We start from the raw sequence: 16,618 nt of genomic DNA, 5'->3' as shown, positions 1-16,618 counted from the left end.
GTTTTTTATTTCACAGTAAATTTATTTAAATAAAATTTGATAACTAGCGTACATTTATAGGACGATCTAATAATGGAGTCAATGAGAAATCCAAATGAACTATTGTTTTACAAAGTGAAAAATATTTCTTACAAAAGGCACTCCAATAACTTAATTCCTTTGAATTGCGTAATTACTTAAAGCCTAACGGCTGCTCGTATCAACCACGACACAAGCAGTTAAGTATGAGATGCGTTCAAAAAATCCAAACTACGACGAGAATTCAAGTCGAATAAAAACACTGAAAGACCATTTAAAACACCTAAATGCGCAGTATATAAACGTTTGCTATTCTAGTAATAACTACATTGTTTTAAAATATAAAAATGTATAACAACTAGTAAATAAAGAGTCAAAATTAACATTTGATATGGAGTATCCTAAATATTTGTATAAGTACAGATCACACGGTCAAATATTTTAAATCGAAAATGCGATTATTTACAATTATTGTCAAGTCACTCCAACATGCATATATCAAGCCGATTTACGATAAATAAAACAACAATGATTTTAGCATCAATAATTGCGACATTATTTTATGTAATTGACGCTTTTAGTTCACTTGCCAAAAACTTTAAGTTTTTTGGTCGTTTCCGTTGTAATTCGTTTATTGTCTGGTTTTTTGATCGTGTGAACATCCAGTGAAATACAGATACCTACACTATTATGTTATTGTCATAAATTGAATGGATATGTGTGAAACATACCTATTTTGAACACCATCAATTTAAAATATGTAATAAATGTTACAAAATAACTGTTATTGTCAGCGAAAACAGCCTTAGAATTAGCTCACTATATATTACAAGTATTCAGAAATTATCGTTAAATTTGTGCACATATTCTTATAGGTAGATACAGTACAATAATTATTGTCGCTTGTTTTGTATATGTAGGTATATTGACTTTAATCAATCCAAAATTAAAGTCCACTTAACACCGATTTTTTCTTCCAAAAACGTAACTGCAAAATTAAATTATATGGCGAGGATTGGCAAGCAGACACAATTTTATTTCATTAAAAAGCCCAAGAGATGACAATTGCGGGCAATTATTTTTAGATTTGGGTAAGACTTTGCAACCACTCTTCTACATAATCAACAAAAATTTCAATCTACTAGTACTCTAGCAAAAAATACGCGAAACAGTGATGTACTTCTCTTGACAATCCTTTCACCACTGATTCAAAAAACACAAAATTAGGAGAAAAACCTACAAAGGAAAGATTCTACAAAGTCTTTGATATGTTTGCACGATAATTTTCTTGGTTCCTTTTTTCATGCGTGTCCCTTGCCTCGAAATCAGCAAACAAATTAAATAATTCTTTGGTAAGGGTTTCCGATATGCTTCATACAGGTATCCCAGTTTTAACACTTCAACAGCTGTCAAGGGTTATTTGAGGACTTGATAAATTGTAAGCGAAAAGTCACGAAATCTCCAGCTGTTTGTCTTAATCTTGATTTTTTCTTAAAATTTGCGTTTTTCTCAAGACATTTCACCCAAACCCTTACTCCTTCAAGTAGATCAGACTCCAAGATTGTTAGGTGTTTCGTAAGATTTTTAATGTAATTATTTTAAAATTTTATTCCAAAGTTAAGTTTTTGTTTTTCCGTATTGTTTATTGTAGTAAGACACTGACTTATTGAATTTTATTTGTTGTGACACCTTTTTTGAGCATGTATAGGCGCGTTTCAAAGTTCAGAAAAAGTATTATCTTTCTGAGATTGCTTTAAGACGTTTTTAAACCAGAAACGCAACATTATTACACAAAATTCTGTTAAAAAAAAAAACTAAAAAATCACTAAAATGGCGTTATTTTTCCCTTAAACTTTTTAATAATTTTTTTTTGCAGATTTGCAGTTTGTTATTCGAAATTTAGTTAGCTTTTTAAGACAAAATTTTATTTAGAAAAAGTAGATTTCAACAAACCTCAAAGTCTTTTCTTATAAAACTCTCTGTAGAAAGGAAATAAAGAAATTGAGATTCTCTCCAGTGTCTGACTCTTTGATTGTTTGTTCTATGATCTATATTTCTCAAATTTCAACATTTACTTTATTTTTATACTCTTAATTTCTTTTCCTTTTTTTTTCCTTAAGAGTTTAAAATTGATCTTCAATATTAATTTCTTTCTCAAAACTTTCTTTAGAGAAGAAATAAGGGTTTTGAGCTTTAAAAGATTCTCTCCAGTACCTCTGACTTCTCCGAGTCTGAATATTTCTTTTATAATCTTTCTTTTTAAATTTTCCATCGTTGTTTTAAAATAAAAAAAATCAACGTATACTTGATTCTCTTCGGATTTTTTTCTCAATTATCTTTTTTTAAATTCTCTGTAGAATGTGAGCTTCAAAATTCTTTCCAGACTCAAAATGACCAACGAAAACAAACCCAACAAACAATCGGAAATCCATGTCTTTTGGCGTCAGAACCAGATATGTTATTGTAGAACCTTTAATAAACAAAAAAGAAGAGTTACGTTTTTGGAACTGTCAATTGCACCACGATATTTAGCTGATATGGACGCATTATTAGAAGATAAAGTTATTGTCTCGTCACAGAAATACTTAATCAGTCAACATCATATAAAATTATTGTCGCGATTTTCATCAAAACGTTAGAAAATACGGCCACGAGAATGTATTGTGATGGCTGAAACCGTCAGTAGACAGATAGCAGCAAGTGCAATTATCGAGACGCTCCTAGACGGCGCCTCCCCGTTGCTCTGCGACGCCCCTGGATTGACCACGTGTATCTTCCAACCTAGATTATTATGCGTATAGCACTACAAAACCCAATTAGAACAAACCAGACCAAAAATCAGCCAATTACTTGATAGTAGAGCAGATCGGGAGCGTCCATCGGCACCGTCCAGTTCAGATACCCCGGCTCTCCCTGGTCGCACTCCAGCCTCAGCGTGTCCAAATACTCCTCGAAGGTCTCCGACTCGGCCGACTTGTCTATGCTCTTGTGTGCCAGCTCGCAGTACCTCCCTGAGGCTGTGGGATAGGGGTAGCCTTCACGGTCGTATTCGACCCCAGCATAGACTTTTTGCTGGCGCTTCTCCTCTTCGCTTTTTTGGCCAAAACCGCCCTCCACCGAGTCGGTGATGTAGAAAGGGTGGTATCGCGCCGGATTGCTGCTATCACTACCCCCTTCGACTATGAAGGTGTAGGTTTGGCCGCGTTCTACGGTTATTTCGGGGATTAGGAGGTCATTGATGTACCAGGCGATGCCCCAGGAAGGCTGCCCCGTGATGGCTGTGTAGCCCCGCTTGCCGCCCGTTGGCCCGATTTTCGCCGTGAAGGTGCTTTCCCCTAGTTTACCACCAAGGAATTTACATTTTACACACGGAATTTTTTTTTCAAATCACTTATAATTATTTAACACTTAAAATAACCCCTCATTAGAAGTATATTATGTATAATAGTGATATTCATCGGAAAATGTGTACACAGCCACAATTCATTTCATTTAAAATATTTTCAAGTTGGCGGCAAGTCCAGTTATAAATGGTTAATGGACAGTTGTCATTTATTATTTTTTGATCACATCACAGATTACATACTCAAGTTTGTTTAAAACAGTCTTGTCAGGATTTGCTATAACTTACTCACATATTTTCGAATTTAACATGTTTTAATTTTTTTTTGTATGAGGAATACTTGTCATTCTATTTAGCCATCTTTTGAATAAAAAGTTTGGTAATTGTAAACAATTATACTCGTAAGTTTTTTTAATATGCCAATATGGTCTCAATTCTGCAGTATACAAAATTTTATTTCTCACATTGTGGAAAGGAAAAGTGCAGATTATTTTTTTTAAATGTAGGTAAATATTTATCACGATAAAGTTGATTATAATTTTGAGATTAGCAACATTACAGTTTTTAGCTTGAGTTAATTAAACATTAACGTCATCTTCGCCCTTAGCTGCAGTTGAAGTTTGGTCGAAAAGCACAAAAAATATTTTGTTGGAAAAAGATGAAGCGAGAAGAAATGTGAATAAAAGAAGTAGTTGTCTTTGATAACATAACCTGTAGAAAATATGGCTTAATTGCACAATTAGTATTTTGAAATTGGGAACTTATTGGTTTAATTATTGAAGAGAAAGGTGCAAATCCAATTTTTTTAAAGTGTAAACGTTTCGAATACGGCTAAACTTAGGTGTAAGTTCGTTCAGGAAAAGCTGATGAAAGCTTTATTGAGAATAACTTGTGTAATTTAAAAAAAAATTAAAAACATGGCTTTCATTTCTTCTTCTTCTTCTTCTTCTTCTCTTATTATTATTATTATTATTATTATTATTATTATTATTATTTTCTCTGCCTTACACAGGTTGTACTTCTTTTTATAATAATAATAATAATAATAATAATAATAATTATTATTATTATTATTATTATTATTATTATTATTATTATTGTTATTATTATTATTATTATTATTATTAAGAACAAAGTCGACACCCTTTTAAGTTTTTTGACGTTTTTTTAAAACACCTACATATTAGTTCCTGTATGGATTTTTTAGGAAGTTTAAGTTTTGCTAAGAGGTATAGACATTTTTGTGGCTTACTGTGAAGTAAGTGCAAATACAAAACATTTAAAAAGTGTAGGTAGTTTAGCAAAATCATAGTTTTTATGCTTGAAGTTTTAAATGAATTCTTTTTTAGTAAAATATTAGGTAAGTTACCTAAATAAATAAGAATAAATAAGAATTAACGTCATTTTTTTCCTTAGTTGCTGTTGAAATTGGGTTCAAAAAGCACAAAAATTATTTTGTTAAAAAAAACATGAACCGAAAAGAAATGCAAGTAAAAGAAATAGTTGTCACTGACAAGAGTGATAACCTGCACAAATATGACTTACATTGCGCAAATAAATCAATCCAAAATTTTTTCATCAAATTTTGAATTTGTACAATTTTTATTTTTAGACGATTACATCTAACTGTTTTAATGTCAAAACAGCGAAATTCTAGTTAATTTGGCAAATATCAACCGATATTTAAAATAATCAAACACCGGTTTTTTGTCTGATTAGTCTGTCTCATAGCTGGGAGTGCATTAGCCCACCAATATCCAATGACAAACACTTTGAAATTTTTTGTGCGGTAGATAAACAGAGAAGTGGTAGTTTTTATCTTCGTATTGGTCAAATTACTCATTCTTGGAACAAATGAGACGGTAAAGCGGCACTGGCCCATCCCACAAAACTAGAATTTTGTCTTCGATGCGAAATGGCCGATAATAGTTTGAATTAGTTTATACCAGAGTTGCGCAAAATTGAAAAATCTTTTACAAAAAATTATGTCACATATTCAGAGTTGTTGGTAAAGTTCTAGACGTAATTTATTATTTACTAAACCAACAACCACCTTTTCCAATTTTTATGCAAAGTTACTTCCAAAAAAGCAACAAATTCGAATTTTTCATAGGTCGAATTAATAGCGCAATTAAAATTTTATTATGATCAAATGTTTAATACGATTAAATAAACTTCCCGAATTAAATAAGTATGTATGTAGTAATATTATTTTCTGTAGACGTTAAAAATTTAACTTACCTTTTCTATTTCGGTTTTATCTATGAATTTCATTTAATTTAATTATTTTTTTAAGATTTTTTAAAAACAATATATTTCTTGAAATAAACACTTTATTTCTGGATCTTCTGCTCAAGTGAAGCCGTCAAAAACTCTCTTATTAGAATAAGTCAGGTTATTCAAAAACACAACAAAACTACTTTCGGTAGTGCCGTCATCTTGAAAATATTTTCGTTGAGTAGTACTTCCGTATTATCATCATGTACAATTTTTACATGGAATTATGTGCCTGTATATCATTGGATTAGACAATAAAATGTATTGCCAGGAAAATATAAACAACTTTGGACGAAATCGTGTATTTTTTACGTTTTTCCCCGATTTTCCCCACCTGTGATCTTGGCCGGCGGCCAGGGCTTGATCTCGTCCTCGTCGTCCAACTCGTCCAAATCGCCGCTGCACATGTTGTGGTCGACGTCGCTGAAATCGATCATGTAATCGCCTTCCGTCTTGTCTCTTATGGAATGAGCGTTGGCCTCCTTGCGGGAGTTGAGGGGCCCGAAGGCGGCGATCACGCTGATGTTCCCCTGGCTGGGTATGGGCCTGTCGTTGACGGCTTCGTTGGTTTGGAGCGGTCTCATGTAGGTGATGGTGGTGATGCCGTTTTTGCGGTCGCCTGAGACCAGGGTGACGTCGTTTCGGCCGCCGATGCGTTCGTCGGGACAAACGCCAGACTTGCCGTCACATTGGGCCGTTGTGGACATGTAGTAATCCACAGCTTTGAAAGTTCGAGAGTTCGTGTCGTAGAAAGCGACCGTCACGTCTCCGCCGACCTACAATACGAGGTCAAAACGTAAAATAGGGGCGGGTTGGTATGGGGAAGCGGGATGTGGGTACTGAATTTTGGCCTAGAAAAATCTCATTAAATAATTAGAAATGTTTACGATACGTGAACTGGATTCGTATTTAACATCTAGAACGCTGAAATTCTCTTTAAAAAATTCTCAATCGCTTTTTTATCTTGTTATTGATTCTTTTGAATTCTCTTTTACCCTAAAATCCCAAATTTTCATATCGCTTTCATTTAATTCAAAATTTTCGTCTGGAAATTTTTCAACTATTTTTATTTAGTATCTCGGCAGTTTTTGTTTAATTTGCAATGTTTTTCGATGATTTTGCAATCCCCACATTAAAAATATGAATATCTTGAAATTCGGAGTGTTATTTTGTAGCTACTTATCTGGATTTTGAAAATTTTTATATGTAGACCGATCAAAACATTTATTTCTCATTTAAACCCTTGTTTTACCCTCAATTTTACCTCAAGATCAAGCTCAAAATATTAAAAATTCGTGAAACATCATGATTCACAGGATTATAACATCGTTTAGGTTCAGTTTCCTTAAAATTTTAAATCATGTCTCACGTTTTTAGAAGTTTTAACGTAGTTTCAAGCTCGGTTTCAGGTTTACTTTGAATTCCTGAAGACGATAAGTTTTCCTTTTCTTATAAGAACTTGAAATTTTGTTTCAGTTTTTGCAATCTTAACGGATCTTAATTTTTTTACAATAATGCTGACATTATTGTGTCACACTTTTTTAAGACAATCCTATAAATAAATCGCACCTCAAATTTTGTACACCAAATTTCCTCAATATTTCCTTTGCTCTAATTATTTGATTTCATCTGATTTCTCCCGATTTCCTCGGATTTCCCTTGATTTCCTCAAGAATTACCCTAATTTTTTAAATTGATTTCTTATGATTTCTTATGATTTCCTCTAATTTCCTCAATTTTATATACCGATTTCTGCTGCGATTTACTCTTCAAGAAGATCATTTTTATTATTATCTTGACAAGATCTTGAAGTAATCGTAATTTTTTCACAAGTTTATAATATTCTTCCAGACGCGATTTCAAGTGTTTTTTCTCTTAATAAATTTTTTGAAATTTTAATTTATGTTTTAAGTACGATCTTAACACTTTAACAAGATTGTAATATCGGTTTGGCTAAAACAGAGGTTTTTAAGACGATCACTTTTTTTTCTTTTTGTCTTGACGAAATCTTGAAAGGTTGATTCAGCTCTTGCGATCTTAACTTTTTCACAATACCTTACGAGTATTAAAATATTTCAAGTTCGGTTCTAGTGTTTTAAGGGTTTCATTTTATTTTGAGAAGATTTCGAAATTTTGAGTAATGTTTTACAATCTTACCTTATTCATAAGTTTATAACGTAGTTCCAGGCTCGGTTTTTGGTTTAGTTTCAGTATTTGAAGACAATTTTTTAACAGGTTTTTGGAATTTTTATTTATGATTTAGGTACGATCTTGATTTTTTAAAAAGATTACATTTTTCAGGTTCAGTTTCAGTTTTTTTAAGATGAAAGGTTTTCTTTTCATCTTGACAAAATCTTGAAATTTTGAGTCATGTTTCACGAGCTTAACTCTTTCACAGGTTTAAAACATCGTTCCAGGCTGGGTTTCAGGTTTAGTCTCAAGATCTTAAATTTTTTCTTATATGGCTCCAAATTCAGGTTTAGTTTTTTGAGACCATATTTTCTTTTATTGTTGACAAGGGCCTGAAATTTTGTTTCAATTTCGTTTAAAAATTACAGATTTTTTAATTTTTAATTTTCGTTCTTAACCTGTGAATATTTTAAGGAAAACCTGGAAACGTGTAAATTACCATGTGAAAAATCATGAAATTTGGTTTTGGAAAACTGAAATAATTGTTTCGATTCACTGGAGTGACAATAAAGCAGTTTCGCAGTTTTTTCAAATTCGAGGAAACCATTTGTTAACAACTTGTGCGAAAAATAGACACGATAGCGTGAATGACAGATAAAAATAGTTTTCTGCATCAAAGAGCTCAACAACATTTCCTGTAATTTAAAAAACCCTGCTAACGGTGTTCATCAAGAATCATGATCTGAAAATGTATAATCAAGATATAAATCTCAATAAAGCAAAGTGGTTCCAGTCGTAATAAGTGCTTGTAGGTGCAATAAACAACAACACAATGATTATGATTTTATTCGAGTGGTGTGCAATTTTAAAGTTTGGATAAAGCCATCAACCGCAAATTTAATTACCATTTGCGACTTGGTGGGAGCCCCCGAGAGTCCAAACGCGACGTATTGATCTTCACGGATTTTCGCTGCCAGTGTGATTTGAACGTAATCTCCTCTCATTTCCCACCGTACTTGTAGCCGTTTGTCTAAGAACTCTTGACAATTCGCAGGACTTGACGGCTTTGAAGTGCTCGTCTTCGCAAACAGAGAACAAAAGAATGAAACAGTCATAACATTTGTTATGAGAACAATGAAAGCAGTGTCAAAATTAAGACAAACATTACTAGTTTTTGGCGTACTTACGGGATTGTACCACCAGGGCGGCTATTGAAACAAACTGTAATTGGTGCGCTTGGGCATTTTCGGGGACTCACCGAGATCTTGGTCTGGCCGAGGGCCGGCGGCACGTCCAGGTCTTTGGGGATGATGACGTGTCCGAAGTTGTGCCGGTATTGCACGCACCAGACGGCCAGCCAGTCGATGTCGTAGACCGTGATGGACCCCGGGAGCTGGATCTCGATGTCCTCGCCCTGGTAGCCCCGCAGCGGGTCCAGCGAGCCCATCTCGTTGGGCACCTTGATGCCGAAGGGCGAGGGCTCGCTGCCGTTGCCCACCCAGAAGTAGGCGTCGGGTCCAGCCCCGTCGTAGTGCAAATTCGGAATGTAAAAAGTTTTGGCATCTAAAATGCTAATATTGTCTGAGCGCAGGCCGTGAGCCAGTCGTTTGAATTCCGGAAGAACTCGAGGCTTGGGTACTTCTAAGTTTGGAGGGATGAAAACTTCGCCGAAATCGACCTGAAGCCGAGGTGCGAATCAATTTAATAATTCGGGGAAGTGATAAAGGCGCTGATTGAGCGCCGGCCCGCGACGTTAAATAAGCGCTTGAAACGGCAATAAATTTATTCGGGGGCAGGTAGCCATTTTGGTAAATGTATCTCAATTCCAAACGTATCAGTCTAGTTGGAGACTAAATGCGTCTACTCTTGGCGCAGGTCGATAATATGATACTGTAACTCCAGGGTCTAGCACCACCTTCTGGACGACCCACCGGAGAGGGAAAATCAACCCTACATCCGCATGCAAACGGCCCATTCGACGTGATTGTTTCAAATCGACGATTTTCGACAAATTTATGCTCGGGACGTTTCGAAATAATTACACGCGTATTTGGTAATTATTTTAGCAAGACGGGGGAATTCGTTTGACCTGGCAGGTTCAACGGACAAAAGCTTTTTTCGTGAACGCTAATATGGCATGATTTATGGCACGGACGAGGGGTGGCGATCGCTGGAACATTTGACACTTACATTTGCAGGAATCCTGCAGGGACAACGCCTCACAACTTATACACTGTGTATATTAATAAAACACTTTTTCGATATAATTAATAACTGAAAATCTACACCATTCATCATTTTTAAATGGCCCCGTAATATTTTCTAATTTAATTATAAAATAAATAAAATACCGGACGAAATCGTATAACTGCTACTTACTGTTACTGAGAGGATACTTACTCGAATACATCATTTTTTTGTCAATATGTTTTGTGGCACTAACTGTTGATTGAATCCGAGGGTGAATCTCTACTTGATAACGCATCAAATATTATTATTAAATTTACAAATTTTGACTTGACTTTGACTATTTTTTTTTTCAAATACCATTCTTACAACAATTGTCGCTATGGGTTTAAACCAGGATTAAAAAGGATTCATTTTTTATACAACTCGCCCTAAGTTATAAAATAATCAGAATTTGATTTAGGCAAACATTTACCGTTTTTTTGATATTTAGCTTTATTTATACGAGTTTAAGCGAAAATAAAAAAACTATAAAATATTCCTTACTCACTTAAAAAATTGACACAGGATGCAGAAAACTTCAGACTTAAAATTTCAACCAGTTGAGGAAGAAGTATGGAAACTTTAAACAAAATTATAGTGAAATCAGTAAACTTTAACCAGGCAGAAAAATCTTGATTTTTTCACTTATTTATTGCAAAATCACAAAAAACCTTTGATTTAAAAAATGCCTACGAGTTGTAACAAATTAGTCTATTTTGTGTTAATTCTTTTGTATAAATGTTAAGGAAGAACTCAAAATTTATATTTAGTTAGAGGCTTGGTTTTTGTTCTTTATTTTTTGTTGGCACTACGTTAATGGTAATTATATAAAATTTACGTTAATGATGTTCTTCTTTAGTTTTTAGATTTTTACTGGGCCTTCAAAATGAAACAGTGAAACCGAAATTGAAGTTTGTTGAAAAAGTGTAAATCGGTATTTTTTACCTACTGAGAGGATCAAAAAAATGTTTCGAAAAAGAACTTGGAAAAAATTTGAAAAAAAAATTTGTAATAGTGGTAGGTACTGATCTGGAGTCGAGTCTAGGGTTAATTTTACAATTATTTCTGGAGTCTGCTGTATATTATCTACTCTTATCGGAGAGAAATAGACTGAATATGACTATAATTCCTAAAACTTTTTCTAAGACATGTTCCCAACTGAAAGATGTTTTAATGTGTGAATCATATTTTTATGAATAATTCCTATTAAACGAGTTTATTTTGGAGGAGGAACCTAAATGAATCGAATCTTTTTTCTAAAGTTATTTATTTATTAGAAATTTTGAGTTGTTTTAAATAATGCGCCGATAGTTCCGATATCGTAATAGAGGGATGAATGGATTGTTAATTGTGTGTCACAATGAAGAAGACGTTTATATGCAAATGTGCGAGCCACTTGAAACAAATTAGAGGCACGTCCAAAAACAAAAGACTACCGGAAACGTTCACAATACAAGTGTCAGTGTGTGTCACGGCTGTTGGTGATGGGAAATAATACTCCAAGGGGGCGCTCGTCTCCGAACTTGTTCGCAAAATGGAGGGGCAACGCTTATGTTCCACTCTGCTACCTCTGCTGAAAAGCTTTTATAATTCATGAATTTCAGTCGAGCTTTCAGTGATTATTATTACATTACCCAACTTCAGACCATTACATGCAGTTTCCCTGTTTGAATTTATTCCGCAACTATTGTTGTTGCATAAGTTTCACGTTATCTCCTTTGTGCGGCTTGCGAACGAAGCACTTGGAGCTTTTTCAAAGGAACATTTCTTATTTTTCGAATTATAATAAGCGTAAGAGAGATAAGTGAGTAACAATGGACCGAACAAACGAGTACCTTTGTCGAGTACGGAATTAGCATTTTATCTAATATGCAATAAATAGCTTTGGAGGCGTCGCGACGCGTCCCCGCCGTGATTTAGTGACGCGCCGTAAATGGAACCAGTTTAGCATGACGGACACAACGGGGGCAATGGGCCGAAGGGATTAATCAGGAAGTGGGGACTCCACAGCCCTGCCAACGGCGCTTTTAAGCCAAAAAGAAAACGAACACGTACTAAAATCCGGGTGTTTCTGCTTCTGCCGGATTTTTACAAAGAGGAATCTGCGCTATATGAAATATTGTTGAAACTAACTGACCGTAAAGCGCCGGCACCACACGGACAGCCATCGGATATCTCTAATTCTTTTACCCATCGGCAGTCTTAGGATTATGTTCGTGTTGTTGTAAGCTCGTAATACCGGAGGCTCCCTGAAACAAAGAAGCGGGACATGAGATACACTAAATCGGAGATGATCTCACAAAAAGCTCCGAATCGATCTTTTTTAGCACTTTCTTATTAAAACAATTAAATTAAAAAAATAGCTCATACACGGTGTCCCAGCGAGTTGGTAAAGTCCATTATTTACCTCTAAATGTTAGACAATTAATTATTTGTTTCCCGTAAGTCGTAGGCACTAAGACCATGCTTCAAAGCTTCAAATATACAGAGTATTTCAGAAATGAGCTACAATACAAACTTATGTTTGTTTCGATCTAAACTTGTATTAGTTTCTGGTTAGTTTTTACACAAAAACTAAAAATCCTAGAATAGTAGGACTTTCACTATTTTAAAGAGAAAAGTCGAAACTTAAATCTGTAGCAATTGCTTAGCGCATTGAATTTAGGAACGTAGAAAAATAGTGAAGTGTGTTGAAAGTTGAATAACTTGAAAAAATTAAAGGGAACAATCTATTTTTTTGTTTTTGCTTCACAAAGATTACTAAAATGTCTATCTCAGAACAATATATAATATTTTATCTAAGGAGACACTTAACTGTTGTTTTAGATTTTAGATGCAAAAATAAAAAGTAGGGTGTTCCATTTAAAATCTTAGAGTTATTCAACTTCAACAAACCTCTTTATTTGTTTAAATTCTTTATTGAAACTCTTCTTTAAAATGATTAAAGTTCTAATTTTCTAAAATTCTTAGTTTTTATGTAATAATTTTTCAAAAAAAACGCTTGTTTTCGTCAAAATCTAATTGTCATTTACAATAAAAAATACCAAACAATTTAAAAAAAATTAAAAAAATTAAAAAAGTGCAAAATTCAAGCTTATTAGGTTACACGTAAGATTTTTCTAACGCCTTTGAATGGAAATATTGTTTACTCCATTAATATTAAAATAGTTCCTTCATAAAATTTAACAATAAATAATAAAAGAGTTACAAAAAAAAAACAAAAAATTATAGACTGAATAAAAAATAACGCAGATAATTCATGTCTTCTAAAAACTATATTTTTATTGAAATGGAATGACATTTTTGCTTTTAAAAAATTTGCCGGAGGTAACTTTTGTTGGTTATTTAGTGCAGGTATGTAAATAAACTTTATGTTTTTAGCGACGTTTCGATTTTAATTAAATCATCATCAGGCTTCAATATTAATAGATCTTGCTTGAAGATGACATTAAAATTAAAATTAAAATCGCTAAAACATCGCTAAAAATATGTAGCTTATTTATATCCCTGCCATAAATAACCAACAACAATTCTGTATTTTTTATATTTACTCATAAAAGTTTTGTGTGTGGGATTGTGTATACTTTGGAATTAATAAGATACTCGTACTATACCTATCTACTGTCAAATATTTGTCTACAGGGTCTACAGTCATAATTGGAAAAAGCAAAATGATAAAAAAGTTAAGTTGAGTCGTGTCACCTGTAATATTATAAGGAGCAGTTTATTTAAGTTTTTGCTTGCTGCTTGCGTTCCTTTGCCCTAAAAGGCAAAAATCTGTAGAATCTTTATAAATTAAATAAAAAAGCCGTACGTCCCGACAAGGCCTATATGCGTTATCATAGCTACATCATAATCGGCTTAGAACGTTAGCGATGATAGCGGTAAGCTGTTTAATGAGAGGAAGACAGGCTTATGTCGGAAAAAGGGGAAAGGAAGAAGAGCACACAAACCTCGTTGCTATGATAACTCCAAAGGGCTTTTTGTAAAGAACTCCGTCGAGGGAATAGATTTTTATACGCTTTGCAAATCCTCCCTAAACGATACGATGTTTATTTTATTTACTCCGAGAGAGAATAAAACTTGTACAAAAACAAGCAATAACTTCGGTGTGATTTTTCAACGATTGGCTGTCAGTATTCGAGTTTAATTAACTGCCGGTTATTAAATCGGATGTGTCAGAAATAAACAGGGCTTGTGTGTTATGTACACGTCTCAATTGAGGAAATCAGATTCCAAACAGAAGTCTACAACGCCGGTAAACCATTGTGTCCATTTAAATGTAAATGAGGACTATCATAGTCATTCATCTTCCCCTTTCGCTTTGATTAAATATAGTGTAAGCGCAGGCGGCCGGCCCCAGGCCCAAAGCCACCCCGCGGGGACAGGGACACCCACCATTAAAATTACCAAGCGGATGGAGATGTTATTATTATTGGGGCAATTGCCGAAACGCATTTTCCGCAAAGGCGAGGGGAAACATACAGTGTCCAAAAAGAACAATGCACAAAAATATTTAAAAATTTCTTTCTACAATATTTTTTGACAAAAACACCCTTTTTCAAAATCTGTACAACCCATTTTTGGTTCCACATCTAAAGGATTATGAACACATAACCATTAAAGTGTGTGTTATTGATTACGAGAAAAAAGCAACTATTGCTTCAGTGACCTGTTACGCGTGGTTTTTTCCTTCTTTGAAAACTGTTTCTGTTGGCTGATCGCGTGGGGTGTCCGTCATTAAGTAAGATTAAATTCATGGCGTAATAAATGATATTGAAAGTTTGAAACATCCCATACAATCATCCCACAACAGTCTGGTAACTGATGACATGGCAACTTGGGAATATTGAGCTTTCAAAGGGGGAAAATGCCCCGCAGTCACGGGGATGAACAGAGAAGGGAGCATGGTTGTGGAGTTCGGTGCCGAAAAAGGAGAGAACATGTATCAGGAGCGGCTGTAATTGTGATGAAGTCAGCTCAACATCTTTATTAACTGCTAAGTGAGTATACGACGTTACAAAGGATCTGATTCGGGTGGGAGGGCCTTCTTGCATTCACTATTCTCAGGACGGAATTTCGGAAAACACTTTACTTTCCGATTTATCTATAATTGGACGTTGGAATGAATGTTTGGTTTCTTGCTAGGAAAACTTATCGGGGTGTGCCATATTGGAAAAACGCCAGGGAATTTAATAAAGTGTAAATTTTCTTTGACGATGGCTTTCATGTAGATGTCAGAGAATTCAACGTGAATGAGAATAGACAAGTAGATAGGCTATATTGAAACAATTTAGTTCCTCATAAGTGATAACGTTTAGAGACGTTTCTCTTCCATGAATTCAAATTTTAACCGAATGTACCGGAAATTTGAAGCCAACAAATAATATTTTTCTACTTTGGCTTTACAAATTGTTGATTGTGAAATCGAAAGTAGTTACAATACAATAATATACTATTTTGTAATTTACTTCCATTCTGACGCTTTAATAAATAAATAAATAAATAAATAAATATAAATATAAATATTTAATAAATATAAAATTTAATAAATCATTAACGGACGCCACGTCATCAAGTGCAACGTCATAATAGTCATTATTTGACGAAACAATTTTACAAAAATCTTTATGTTGACAGGAAGCAAATTCGGGACCGTATTTTTGTCAATTTCACAAAGTTCAGGGAATGAAACAAAAATTTAAATAAATTTTTCGCTTCAAATTTGAGACATTACCAATCGTCACAAAAATTCCAAAATCGATTATAATACCATTTTTTGTTTAAAAATGACAAAAAGTGTACGAATTACAAAAAATAGTATGAAAAAGTCGTTTCTCAAGACTTTGAAGCACTCATTCTTTCAAAAAATTCATGGCTAACGCTACTCGTTTTTCTGTTTTTTTAAGACTTTGAATATTATTAGATTTAAATTGACAGATTAATAGTTATTTAATGAACTATACGGCTGCCAAAAAATTCAGGACTATTTTTTTATATTTTGTTAATGAAGGCAATTAATAATCGATACAGTTTGTTGTTGGGATTATTAATCGCCAGTTACCAAATGAGTTGATTACAATATTTTTTCCTTGACTGCCAACTCTTTTATTCTGGTGAGAAAATTTGAAATTAATACCAATTTTGTATTTTTTTTAAATTTAAATACAAAAATTAACTACAAGAAAAACGGTGAAAATTTAGATATGAACGTTATAAGTGACTCAAATGTTATAAAGTGTAATGTGTGCGAAGTAGTGTTTCGTCAAGAAACGAATAAAGAATTTGTAGGAATTATAAAAACGTTTAGCGCAGAAATCGAGATAGAAATAGAAGATTTACCTCAAGATTTACAAAAGATTAAAAAAAAAAACAGATAAAAATATATGAAAAATTTGGAGAAAAAAATAATGAGTAAATACTGAAAGTAAAGGGTGCCGACAAAAATTAAAATTAACAGTAAAATCAGTTCAAACTAATAAAATTGCAAAAATTAAATTTAATTCGCAAATTGAAAATTAATTGCGATTAATTATTAAATGTAGTTTCTGTGAGATGGCTTTTTTAGCAATAAACGACTCGATTAAAACCACAATTCACATATTCTAGAAACAGTAAAGA

At 33.6% G+C, this 16,618-nt stretch overlaps 1 protein-coding gene across 3 annotated transcripts in view; it reads right to left on the bottom strand.

The window, feature by feature from the left end:
- Window position 1: 1 nt before the first annotated feature.
- Window positions 2-16,618, bottom strand: part of LOC661990 (uncharacterized protein) — a 42,552-nt gene continuing 25,935 nt past the window's right edge. For 2 of the 3 annotated variants that reach the window (XM_064354693.1, XM_008199347.3), the window contains exons 3-9: window positions 12,135-12,246; window positions 9,027-9,446; window positions 8,956-8,976; window positions 8,674-8,847; window positions 5,973-6,414; window positions 2,869-3,353; window positions 2-2,821 (exon numbers count right to left, since the gene is read on the bottom strand). In XM_064354693.1, coding sequence (XP_064210763.1) covers window positions 2,654-2,821; window positions 2,869-3,353; window positions 5,973-6,414; window positions 8,674-8,847; window positions 8,956-8,976; window positions 9,027-9,446; window positions 12,135-12,246 — 1,822 coding nt within the window. In that variant the 3' untranslated portion in view covers window positions 2-2,653. The remainder of the gene's footprint in view (window positions 2,822-2,868; window positions 3,354-5,972; window positions 6,415-8,673; window positions 8,848-8,955; window positions 8,977-9,026; window positions 9,447-12,134; window positions 12,247-16,618) is intronic. The other variant, XM_064354694.1, reaches the window with a different exon arrangement.

This window comes from Tribolium castaneum, chromosome 2 (genome assembly GCF_031307605.1).
Source record: "Tribolium castaneum strain GA2 chromosome 2, icTriCast1.1, whole genome shotgun sequence".
NCBI lineage: Eukaryota > Metazoa > Arthropoda > Insecta > Coleoptera > Tenebrionidae > Tribolium > Tribolium castaneum.
This window is presented reverse-complemented; position numbering and strand designations above follow the sequence as displayed.